This window comes from Mauremys reevesii, linkage group 2, assembly GCF_016161935.1.
Source record: "Mauremys reevesii isolate NIE-2019 linkage group 2, ASM1616193v1, whole genome shotgun sequence".
Classification (NCBI taxonomy): Eukaryota; Metazoa; Chordata; order Testudines; family Geoemydidae; genus Mauremys; species Mauremys reevesii.
Genome location: NC_052624.1, coordinates 39801982 through 39815220, shown reverse-complemented (window position 1 = coordinate 39815220; position 13239 = coordinate 39801982). Strand labels below are relative to the sequence as shown.

The window sequence follows — 13239 nt, the reverse complement described above, 5'->3', positions numbered from 1 at the left end:
CGGCCATTGGAGATATTTGCTGCTAGCAGTTGCAGATCTGCTACATGCCATTGTAGGCAGCCTCATCATACTACCCCTTCCATAAACTGATCCTCAACATGAAATCCAGATCTTCATATTTTAATATTTCCTTAAGATCATGCTGAGATGCAAAAGCAAAGCAGGGACAGTGGGAGAGAGAGTTAAAGGGAAAGTTGTTCCCTTTAATTAGGAACAATAGCTCCCCCAGTTGGTTCAGTTTGGACCTTTCTCTCACAGCTGAGGAGCCTTCCCCTTCATCTGCATATGCTCCCCGCCTGGCTGGCTCTCAGTGTCAGGGGCCAGCCAGTAGTGGAGCCAGTAACCTAGTGAGCGCAGCTGGCCCTGAAGGAAGCTGTCTGACTAAGCCACCTGATTGGCTGCAGGAGTCAGCTAGCTAATACTTAAGTTCAGTAGCCGTCCAGTGGCTGCTCAATATGCTCCTGACCTGCAGCTATGCTTTCCCATGCCCCAGCACCCCACTCTGTCTCCTGACTGTGATTTAATTAACCCTTTGGCTTCTGACAGTGACTCGAGTTAACTCTCTAGCTTCAACTTTGGCTTCAGACACTTATGTCCAATTCTTGCTTACTCCTTCTAACTATAACTTTGGCTCAGGCTTTGGCTTCTGACTCCCAGCTCTGACCTGTGGGCTTTGCTCCAGGACTGTGCCCCAGATGCATTCAGTGCTACCTGTAGGCCAGACTGTTGTTTCAGCTGATCACGGCGCTCAGGGCTGTGGGCTTCAGGAGAAAGGAGCATTAGCTGTTGATGTGTTGAGAAACCTAGTTGTGACTCAGCACATTCAACTGCCATGATTAGCTGCTCTCCCCCCAGCGGCAGAGGAATGGAGGAGGCAGCCAATCAGAAGGCATTGTGCAAAAGTCTTAAAGATAAAATTAACTGCTATTATAGTTGTGAAGGGGCAGGTCATTACATTAGTTACTCTCTTTGATTATGGTTATTTGTTTTGTTAATGCTTTCCAGATGCTACTTTGGTTTCAGTAGAAGATTTGGCTGAATCCAACTTTCTGACACACAGGATACAGGCTCTGGAAAGCAAAACACAAGGTTTTTGGACAGGAATGTACAGAAATGTGGATGGTAATTTTATTTTACTGTCAATATTTAAATTAATAAATATTTGTCAATAAATGAAATCTGAGGAATATTTTTATCCTTTGATGCACTGTTCTGCTGATGGTTTAAGTAGAACTGTATATGTCTTTTAGTCTCTGTCAATGGGTTGACCCTAGGCATCCTCTAGAGTCTACAGTGACCTTGTCTTCAGAGGCCACCAAAGGTATCAGATAACCCACCAGAAATGACATGTGAGGGAAGATCTACTAGATCACAGTGTCTTCAGGTGAATCTGGTTGCATTGTGAAGTCTTTCTGAAATCACACATCATTGCCATACAAGAGGAAAAGACGAGATTTTTTTTTGTCTCTGATATAGAATCTATAAAAACTTGGTCAGCAAATTTGTTTTGAGTTGTGCATAGGCTGTTTAACCAAACAGATCTCTGTCTGGTTGCTGGTTCCAGTCCCTCCCATTAAGACACATTTCTAGATAGTCTGAAAAGCAAATTGTTCATAATTGGGCTGATGTATCCACCTTTTTGGTAGAGCAGTATTTTGAGTGCAAGTGCAAGGCCTTCTCTGGTTGAGTTCCAATTAGTGTTGCTCACCAGGATACTGGAGGTGTTGGGAAAACTTCAGACTTCAAGGTGTGTGTTAGACTTCCTGGCTAGTGAAGGCCAGGAGGGAAGCACTGTATCCAATATTGATGGGGATTGTGAGTGTTTCTGTTAAGGAAAGTATGCCACCAGATTTGATGAAAACCTACATATACTTTTCAGTTATTAAATCCTTGCTTGACTTTGGCAATTTTACCAGTCATTTAGCAGCTTCCAGCCTTCCCTGCTTGAGTAAAGTGACTGAGAAAATGTCTGTATGCCTCAGATCTCCTTGATCCTTGTAAATCTAGTTATGGTCCTGGATTTGAACAAAAACCACAGTTGTTACACTGATCAATGTTCTCCGCCTAGTGATGGTCAGTGATCAGGTGCTTATGCTGATATTAGTTCTGCCAGTTGCCTTCAGTACCATTGATCATAAGGTGTTGATGCTTCTGCAGCTGTATGCAGGGGTTCATGGGGCTACCCTTGGAGTGGCTACATTACTTCTTGTCAGAGGGTTGTCTTGAAAATTGTTCATCAGCCCCAATGCTGCTCTCACGTTGGGTGCTACAGGATTTATTTTTGTCACCATACTTGTTCAATGTGTACATAAGGCCTTGATGGAGGTTAATGAGGAATCATGGTTTGCAACATTTTTAGTAGTGTGATTGCACACTAATGTATATTGTGAATGGATGTCTGGACATAGTTAAGAAAGTAAATGATACCATATTAAGCATTGAAAAACTGATAGTAAAGAAGTAGCTATGAGTCAGCGTATACAGTATAATCTGATTTATAATTGCATAGCAAATGAAAAATGAGATTCTACAAGGGAGGCATTTAAACAGAAAAGTATAAGTGTTTTACTGTTATATAGTTTTCTTATTATAATAACTCCAGCTGGGAACACACGGTATAAAAAGATGCTCCTTTTTATTTTATCACCGTTTTAATTCCTGCCATTGTCTCGCACTCTTTCATTTATCCTGTTTTGACAAGTCTGCATTCATAATGAAGTTAACATTGTTTCTAACTACATATTGCTGTTAACACTGTGTTTCTTTTATGTCACTTATTGCATTATGTATAGCTGAAAAACTATAGAAATAAAATGCATAAAAGTTCTTTTCCATCTCAAATGTTGAAGTCTTTCAGCCTCTGGGATTCTTACATCTTCTGTTAATACATGTTAGTTTGTAGTCAGAGAAATGTAATTAGCATATAACACTATTATGGTCTGATCTTTCTGGAAGCACTGTCCATCCAAATCAAATTGTAGTAATGTGGTGGGGTTTACAGATCCCACACCGAACCCAGGCTAAGGAATAGAGCAATGCTGGGCTAGGGATGTCCCACCCCTCAACAGGCACAGGGCATGCTCTTGGTGGAGGAATAATTCATAAGGTCACTTGTAGCCCAGGAAAAGTGGGAAAGGAGCTGCAGGTTGCACCAAGAAGGAAGGCTGAAGCCAAGAGTTGTGACAGAAGTAACTACAGCTTTGTTAAGGCTACTGTAGCAGCGGGGATCTGGATACCCTATCCCCCTCTTTGGGAGCTGAAAGCCCTAAATGAGACTGCTTTGATTAGAACATTAACAGACCAAATGGAGTCTTCTAAACTAGCTACCACACCCCAAACAGAGGTGCTCTAATCTGTAGGAAATGACCCAGGGAAAACGTAAATAGAAGTAGTCAGGAGGGACTTAGGCCCACCATGTACAGCATGGCTTGAGCCCCCTCTGGGATGACAAGGCAGGCAGAGACTGATTACAATGCCAGCACCTGAACACTAGGACAGTTGGTTATCAGACAGTTTTAAATACTTGTACCAGGACAATGTGATATGTCTTCATGCCACAAAGAAGGAGCTAGTTACTAGTAAATTGCTTGATTTTTTTTTAAGTCGCTTGGTGAGCTAAGGAGTTACAATGAACACATTGATTTTCTTCTAAGCTGTTATAATTAATATATTCTTTTTTACTTTAGACCAATGGTTGTGGCTAGACAACACCATAGTGGATTTTGTCAACTGGAATGTAAAAATGCCCACTGAGAGCGAGCACTGTGTTGAAATATCTGCACCATCTGGGTATTGGAATAATATTCTGTGCTCTTCTGAAAAAGGATTTGTTTGTAAAAAACCAAAGAGTAAGTGATATGATTAATATGATATACTGTACTAGATTTATGATTTTTTATTAGTAATTATTATAATATTTATACTTTGAATATATGCTGCGTATTGTGTGGTATATGTATGTGTGGTATGACATGCATGTTTGTGTGTAACCCATATATATATTATATATTTACTAGGGCTATCAAACAATTAAAATAATTAATCACAATTAATTGCACGATTAAACAATGTTAGAATGCCATTTATTTAAATATTTTGGATGTTTTCTACATTTTCAAATATATTGATTTCAATTTCAACACAGAATACAAAGTGTCCAGTTCTCACTTTATATTTATTTTTGAGTACAAATATTTGCACTGTGAAAAACAAAAGAAATAGTATTTTTCAATTCATCTAATACAAGTACTGTAGTGAAATCTTTTTATCATGAAAGTTGAACTTACAAATGTAGAATTATGTACCAAAAAAGTGCATTCAAATATAAAACAATGTAAAATTTTAGAGCCTATAAGTCCACTTAGTTCTACTTCTTGTTCAGCCAATCGCTCAGACAAACAAGTTTGTTTACATTGTAGGTGATAATGCTGCCTGCTTCCTGTTTACAATGTCACCTGAAAGTGAGAACAGGCGTTCTCATGGCACTGTTGTAGCCGGCCTCAGACGATATTTATGTGCCACATGTGCTAAAGATTCATATGTCCCTTGATGCTTCAACCACCATTCCAGGGGACATACATCCATGCTGATTATTAGAAATAAAAGTGAACATTTTAAAACTAGTGTTGTGGTTCAGTTACATTAAATAGAAAAGTAAAGCAGTTGTCACATATTTAGCATCTCTGTTAATTTCCTTTACCAAATGCATTGTAGAATACGAAGCTAATTGTAGTCCTTCATATTTTTCCCTGCATAGATTTTATAGATGTTGAATAAGTGTTTTATTTTTCTCTTTGAAAGTTCTTGAAGTTCAGCCAACTGAGAAGCCTCCAGATAAGAAAGGTAAGACTATTTATAAGCAAAATAACAAGAAATCCAAAATACCACACAAACATAGGTGATTTTCAAAATCTCACCCCCTCAGTGATTTTGGAGCAGAAGTCCTAAGTCAACAGGACATGTGCTCCTAAGTAATTTAGGAGCTTTTGAAAATCCCACCCCTGGGTAGGAGTGGTTGTAAATGTTCTGACATAAAATTACTGTAAAATGCATTTCCAAATAATTAACAGTTCATATCTCATTCATTAAAAGTGTGACTTTGTTAAAATGATACCTTCTGATTCATCAGATCTGTGGTCCAAATCCTGAGGGCCTTATTCAGGGTCACATTTTATCTGGCTCTTGGATAGCTGTGCTGGAGTGAAGGAGTGCAAAGAACTTTCCTGTCTTGAATGCCTCATGCAAGGGCCAAGGGCAGTCACAGTCTTTACATGTAGGAGAGCTCAGGGAAATGTTTCCACCTATATCCTCAGGATGCAGATTGTCCTGAAGGCAGTTACAATGAGGCAGGGCTGTGGCACTGAACGTCATCTAACTCGCCCATTGAGAAAGGATTGTGCACTAGAGAGAATGAGGAGCAAAAGGTCCTCCTTACACAGTGCTCCCCATGGAGGCAGGGACAGGGTGGCTCTACATGGTCTTTTACTCAGACATAGTCTAGCCCTCAGTTTTTACTCAGTCTCTGTTCTGTCCAATTCTCATAGTCCCATTGACTAAACAGGAGTTGAGCTGAAACAAGGACTGAATACAGTATGGACATCAGGGTTTGGATCTATATATTCAGGATAGAGCTGTTCAAATCATGAATAAGATGGATAATATTTGTGATTAATTTGATATGTGGCCAGATTTCTCTCTGTTTGCTGTTCATGGAGTCCTGTTGTCCATGATTCACATGTATTTAGAAAACCACCAGATATTGATGAAAATATTCAGAAATCTCCACATTTCCATGAATTTTTGGACAAAAGAATCTTAGTTGAAAAATTTGTCCTGGAAAGATATTGTTCATTACTTGCTTTCTGATATTTGTTATTAGTTAGTGAATGTTTATCGTATGTTCACCTGTTCAAAAAGTTTGTCACCCAACTGGGAACAGAAACAAATACCATATGACCTAAGTGACCAGTCATGGGGCATAAATAACAAATAGATTCCCAGATCTCCAAATTTGCTCCTACACCACCTTATTTCCAGCCTACTGCATAATACTTAGCTGTGGGAAAGAAGGCCCGGCTACACACCAGCAATCCCCTTGGTTGCTCTAAGCTAAACTGGGCTCATATTGGCACATACTGGGCTCATACTGGCTCCTGGTTCAGGATGGGAAGAACATCTCCATCATCAGATGAGCCTAGTGCATCTTGGGTACAGCTGAGCATCGCAGAGTCATAAAGTTTAAGGCCAAAAGGAACCAACAGATCATCTAGTCTGACCCTCTGTACATCACAGGTCACTACAGAACTCCACCCAGTTACCCTTGTATTAAGACCAATAACCTGAATTAGACTAAGTATTATGGCCCTCAGAAGACTGAACTATTGTGAGAGAGAAGCAGCGAGTGGGAGGGACCAAAGTGCACCAATGCCTGAGACCCTGCATGGTAGGGAATTGATTAAATGAGAGAGACCCAGATGAGCCTAGCAAGCAAATCTGGTCCATTGTTGTCCATAGTCCAATGGCTTCCATCTGTTATAATCACTGAGATCCTTAGCAATTGTTTTGTGTTCATTTACAGAAGAGGCTATTGCACCTGCTCACCTCACAGCTTGGATACTAGTTATTCTGGCTATTCTTATTCTCATTGGAGCTGGCCTTGCAGGCTGTTTCTTCTACAAGAAAAAGAGACAAAACCAACTACAAGGAGATGATCAAGGCACAGACACACTCTTAAAATGCAGTGATGCTGTTGCAAGAACTAGTGATACAAAGCATTCTGTGCCAAGTATTGAGTAGAATGAACAGGTTATCCTGTAGTGTAATAAAATTTGTGCCTGATTTTGGTAAAATTTGCCAACTAGAATACAAGAAATCTTAAACCAAAGCTTATTTCTCTTGTTTAAGTAGTAGCCTGTTTGTTTAGCACTGTCTGTATTTTTATACATGTACTTAGCAGAAGCATTTACTCCTATTATAGTCTTGTAGCATTCAAGATCTTCTCATATAAAAGTAGGTTTTAGTGAAAGGAATGGGAAGGGCTATTCAAATGGGACAACGGATATACTTAAAACAACTAAAATGGAGCAAACCAGTGTGAACAAATATTCAAGAAACTATGGTTTCTAGTCAGAACTGGATTGCCATGAAATATAATGAATGGTCAGTTTATGCACCTATTGTGTTTGTGGAGACTGGAAAGAACTCAACAAAACATTTGTCTAATTCTGTTGAAATCCTGAAAATAATCCTGAAAACTTCACTCCAGCAGTCAAGCTCTGTTTTTATTGATGGGACTGTACTTTGCTTGAGTCTTAAAAAGAAACAGTGTTGTATATTATCACTTTTTAGATAACTTCTGAAGACAAGTAGTCTGCTGTTTTCACTTTCTGTTATGTATAAACAGTGAAACCTGTCAGAAATCTCTCAAAAGGTTTTGTAGTTTGTGCTTGTAAGTCTTATAGCATATTAAATGATGTGAATTAAAATGTTCTCACCCAGTTATGAATGGGCTGAAGCAGAATGGAAATGTTTTCCTTCATTCAGTTTAGTTCTATGAAATAAACAGACAGAAAATGTCTTTTTGTGACGTAGTTTTCATCTTTAGAACTCTCTGTGCAACACGTAATCTCTGCCCTTCACGCTTCACAGATATTGTCAGTCACTAATGAAAGCAAATTAGCTCAGCCTCCTAGCATGTAAGTAGACTTTTCAGCAATAATTTATAAGTAGAGAATTCCTCTTGAAGTATCAAAGATATTGCTACAAACTGTTGAGCCTTTTAGCCCTACTTTAGTGTGCCAGTGTCTGAACCAGCCTTCTCTAATAGCTCTGAAAACTGGATGGGGAAAGACCTAGCAGGTATAAATTTATTCTGTCTGGGGGAACAAAAACTCACTTAGGGTACGTCTACACTACGGGACTATTCCGAATTTGCATAAACCGGTTTTGTAAAACAGATTGTATAAAATCGAGTGCGCGCGGCCACACTAAACACATTAAATCGGTGGTGTGCGTCCATGGTCCGAGGCTAGCATCGACTTCTGGAGCGTTGCACTGTGGGTAGCTATTCCGTAGCTATCCTATAGTTCCCGCAGCCTCCCCCGCCCCTTGGAATTTCCGGGTTGAGATCCCAGTGCCTGATGGGGCAAAAATCATTATCGCGGGTGGTTCTGGGTAAATGTCGTCAGTCACTCCTTCCTCTGGGAAAGCAACGGCAGACAAGCATTTCGCGCCTTTTTTCCCTGGATTGCCCTGGCAGATGCCATAGCATGGCAATCATGGAGCCTGTTTTGCCTTTTGTGACTGTCACCGTATGTGTACTAGATGCCGCTGACAGAGGCGATTCAGCAGCGCTACACAGCAGCATGCTTTTGCTTTTGCATGACAGCAGAGATGGTTACCAGCCATACTGTACCATCTACCAATCCATAAATTGGTAAAAAGATGAGCATGGCTACCAGTCGTTTTGCACCATTTGCTGCTGTCATAAGTGCCCCTGGCTGCTCTTAGCCAGGGGCGCAAAAGCCAAAATTGGGAATGACTCCCAGAGTCAATCCCTCCTTTTTGGTATCTAAAAATAGAATCAGTCCTGCCTAGAATATGGGCAAGTGTACTAGAGAACCACTGTATCAGAGAGCACAGCTGCTCTGTGTCAGATCCTGCAGAAATTATGAGCTGTATGTTCCTGCAACAACCCCACCTGTTGATTCCGTTCTTCCCCCAGCCTTCCTGGGCTACTGTAGCATTGTCCCCCCACTTGTGTGATGAAGTAATAAAGAATGCAGGAATAAGACACACTGACTTGTTAGTGAGAAATGAGTGGAAGGCAGCCTCCAGCTGCTATGATAGTCCAGACAGGACAGTAAGGAGTGTGGAGCAGAGGAGCCCAGCATCCCTCTGCTAGTCCAGGGGCAATTGAATCTTTTTTTTACACATGAAGGGTGGGGGCTGACAGAGCTCAGCCCCCTGTTGCTATGATGACAATGGTTATCAGCCATACTGTACTATCTACCATGAAAAATTAGGGCCAGGCACCCTTGATAGACCTCACCGATGCTAGTCTGCATGGTTACCAGTCCTTTTGCACTGCCCCATGTGCCAATAGGCTGATGACGAGGACGGATACCAGTCGTATTGCACCATCAGCCACCCATGGCGGGGGGGAGCAAGGATGTTGGTGTTGAGTGCTGCAGCATCGGGTCTGTCTGCAGCATTCAGTAAAGATAGGGTGACATGTTAAAGAGTCAAGAGAGGATTGCTTTCCCTTTCACTTCTGGGGGTGGGGGGGGTGCGTAAATTGCCGAGCTATGCCCTGACCCACCGCGGACACTGTGTTTGACCCTAGAAGCATTTGGAGCTCAGCCAAGAATGCAAATACTTTTCGGAGACTGCAGGAACTGTGGGATAGCTTGAGTCCTCCAGTCCATGAGCGTCCATTTGATTCTTGGGCTTTCCGTTATGTTTGTCACGCAGCAGTGCGCTGAGACCCTGCTATGGCGTCTGTCTGGAGATTTTTTAAAAATGATTTTGAATTTTGTCTTCTGTAACGGAGCGCTGATAGAACAGATTTGCCTGCCCTTACAGCGATCACATCCGCATGGTCCATGCGGGAGCTCTTTCTTTATTTTGATTTTTAACTGCATCGCCACACGTGCTGATCTGAGCTCCACGCTAGGCAAACAGGAAATATTCAAAAGTTCGCGGGGCTTTTCCTGTCTACCTGGCCACTGCATCCGAGTTCAGATTGCTGTCCAGAGCGGTCAGTGGTGCACTGTGGGATACCGCCCGGAGGCCAATACCGTCGATCTGCGGCCACACTAACCTTAATCCGATATGGTAATTCCGATACTAGCGCTACTCCTCTCGTTAGGGAGGAGTACAGAAACCGGTTTAAAGAGCCCTTTATACCGATATAAAGGCCTCTCAGTGTGGATGGGTGTGGCGTTAAATCAGTTTTACGCTCCTAAAACCGGTTTAAACGCCTAGTGTAGACCAGGCCTTAGGGTCAAATTGTGGCTGGCCCTTATCCAGATGTGTGGACAGAGGAGGGTGTAATTTCTGGTTCCCTCGTCACTAACCTTTTAATGCACAGTGCCCCATAGGGGGTGTCAAAGAGAAGCCAGGCCCTGCTCCCCTCCCTCTCCATTGGCCCACAGACTGGATCCAGGGCAACACAGATCTGTTAAGGTTTCCAGATTAGCAAGAAGATCTCCAGTTTTGTGGATCCCTGCCTGGGACCCTGAGCAGCTGAGTCATTCTCCTAATCCGGAGAGCTGCAGAGCTACGGAGAGGGACTCTAGGCTGTGTCTTTATAGTTAGAGACCCTGCCTAGATGGAACTATCCTCAGAGTCAACCAGGAAATTAACCATGGCAATCCCACACACAATACGGCCCTGAACCCACCTACAGCTCTTCCATAGTGATGTCAGAAGTCAGCTAACTTGAGCTGGCATGGCTCCTTTTGTGTTCATTTTAAAACTGGGAGAACAAATTCTGTTAATAGCTTGTTGAAATTTTATTCAAAACTAAAACTGTTTTTGGTCTTTTATTTTAAGAGTGTTGTTGGTAAATGTATTTGAATTTTTTCTGATATTTACAAAAATCCCCAAAATCCAAAATGAATTTTGTTTTCAGTTTTTAGTTATGTTAGCTTTGTGACCCTTTTTTCATCTCCCTCAATTTTCCCTTTTCCCATTTTGTTGCTGAAATGGTGGGGGAAGGGAGGAGGAGAAAAGTGTGCGGGGAGGTGAGGGGGGAAAACACTGTGACGAAACGGTAATTTTCTGAAATATTTTTAGGAAGCCTATATGTGTCTCAGTTTCCCCTGTATTTCACTTGGCTATTCAGTGGGGATGAGGGGGAAGCACTGTTTGCACTCAGGGCAGGCTAAGGCCTGGCCTATACTAAAAAGTTAGGTTGATCCAGCTATATTGTTCATCAGTGTGAAAAATCTACACCTCTGAGTGGTGTGGTTAATCCAACCTAATCCCTGTTGACCTAGCTACTGCCTGTCAGGGAGGTGGATTAACAGGAGAACCCCTCCCATTGGCATTGATAGTGTCTACACTGAAACAGTACAGCAGCACAGCTGTGCCATTTTAGGTGTAGACAGACCTTAAGTTTCCAGTGTAAACCAGCCCTCAGAGAGACATGAGCCTGAACAATGGGGTTCTCAACAGCTTGGCTGGGGCTCTGGCTAACCAGAATGGACTATTCTTTAGCCTTCATTTCTCTGTGCTAACCTAAGGACTTCCTATGCTGTGTTGCCCTGGACTAATAAACTCTGTTTTGACGATGCTGTTTGAGTGTTACTGCAAAGGCTTGGTGAGGTGTGTTAATTCCAGAAGAGTGTATGCTTCTTTACCGAGGGTGACCAGACTGCAAATGTGAAAAATCAGGGTGGGGGTGGGGGGCAATAGGAGCCTATATAAGAAAAAGACCCAAAAATCGGGACATCTGGTCACTCTATCTTTACCAGGAGTCTGTCTCAGTTGGACTCACTGAACAGCGCTCACAATGTGTGACAGGAGTGCTGAAGCCCCAAATGCTGTCTGGTGCAATCACGTGGCCTACCCTGTGCAGGAAGAGTTAGACCCTTTGGGTCTGGCACACTGGCGGGGATTCTCCTAGAGACTTTCAAATTTTTAATAAATTAAAAAAAAAAACAAAAAAAAAGTTTCACCTCTCTTTTTCCTCCCTTCCAGAAAGATAACAGGCTAGCAAGCTGGGATGTAAAGCTACCCCGCACACACCAACTGTCCATTTTGACCATGCTGTCGTGTACTAGAAGCTCCCTCGTGTGCTTTGATCTACTTCTGTTTTGGGTGCAGGATAGATTTACTAACCAGTTGCCACTAATTAACTGTTTGTATGAGACAAGGCCTTAGATCGATGGCTGATCCTCAATATTTGAGCTTTAATGTATTTGCTTTTCTTAGCTCTAGAAACAGTTTTGCCAGTGTGTGTTTCTATAGGAAACAGATGTGGTTTTTTTTAGTTTCAGCTTCTACTACTTGTTGAGTTCTGCTTTTTTACAAAATTATTTAAAGGATGAAGAATTGTTTCCTTAGCTGTTGTTTCTTTCCTATCAACTAAATGTATATGGTTTCAGTCTTCTTGGAAATCCCCACCCCTGATCCCCCGGAGTGATGCAAGTTTTGCGCTGTCCACACTGGTGTTATGTCAGTGGGAGACACTCTCCTGCAAAATAGCTTCCTTTTCTTGCTGGGGTGAAGTAATTATACCGATGGGAGACTGCTCTCCCATCGTCATAGTGCATCTTCACCAGATGTGCTGCACTGGCACAGCTGCAATGGTGTGCAAAATCCAAAATCAAACATTTTAATTTGGGAACACCAGAAGTTTTTATTTCAATCAAAAATGCCAAAATGAAAATTTCTGAAAAATTTCAGTTCAGAATTTTTAAGAAATAAAGATATTGAAATATTGGAATTTTATTATGGATGGAAATTCCAATTTAAACTCAACTCCATACAGAACGCTGTAGCATATCTTCTCAGCATGTCAAACCTGCCCTCCGCTCTCTTCACTAGCTTCCCTTAGACTATCATGTCAAGTTCAAGGTTCTTATCTTCAAGGTACTCAGTGGCCTGAGCCCCTGCATATTTGAAGATCACCTAAAGCTCCAGGACCAGGACCGGCTTTATGACCCATGGGGCCCCACTGGAATACTTGGCGGCAGTCAGGGGCTTCGGCGGCACTTCAGCGGCGGGGGGTCCGCTCCGGGTCTTCCATGGCACCGAAGGACCTCTCGCTGCCAAAATGCCACCAAAGACCCCGGAGCGGACCCTCCCGCTGCCAAAATGCCACCGAAGACCCCCGGAGTAGGGCCCCCTTAGGCGTGGGGCCCTCTTTGGTATGGAGCCTTATTCTGGAGAATCGGCGTAAAGCCGGCCCTGTCTAGGGCAAAGACCATAGTAGACAATTCCACTCCTCAGACAATGGAACTTTCTACAATAAGGGTTTAAAGTTCAGCTGGGTAGGAGACAGAACTTTCTTGTCAGCCAGTCCAAGACAACGGAAGGAACTTTCCTCTTCTCCCCGCCCCCCCAGAACTAAGGACCATCATAAAGCTCTCCGCCTTCTGCTCCAAGTACAGAGTGCACTTCTTTGACCTTCTCTAATATAAAACAATAAACCCACTACAAAAACAAAACCCTACACACACAATTCTTCTCTTGGAGAGAGGACGAGAGGGAATGAACTACATGTGACAGTTG

General features: G+C 42.3%; 1 protein-coding gene across 1 annotated transcript in view; it reads left to right on the top strand.

The window, feature by feature from the left end:
- Positions 1–7560, top strand: part of LOC120397233 (macrophage mannose receptor 1-like) — a 66479-nt gene extending 58919 nt beyond the window's left edge. The window contains exons 27-30 of the mRNA XM_039522933.1: positions 1006–1122; positions 3687–3848; positions 4801–4842; positions 6578–7560. Coding sequence (XP_039378867.1) covers positions 1006–1122; positions 3687–3848; positions 4801–4842; positions 6578–6795 — 539 coding nt within the window. The 3' untranslated portion in view covers positions 6796–7560. The remainder of the gene's footprint in view (positions 1–1005; positions 1123–3686; positions 3849–4800; positions 4843–6577) is intronic.
- Positions 7561–13239: the final 5679 nt, after the last annotated feature.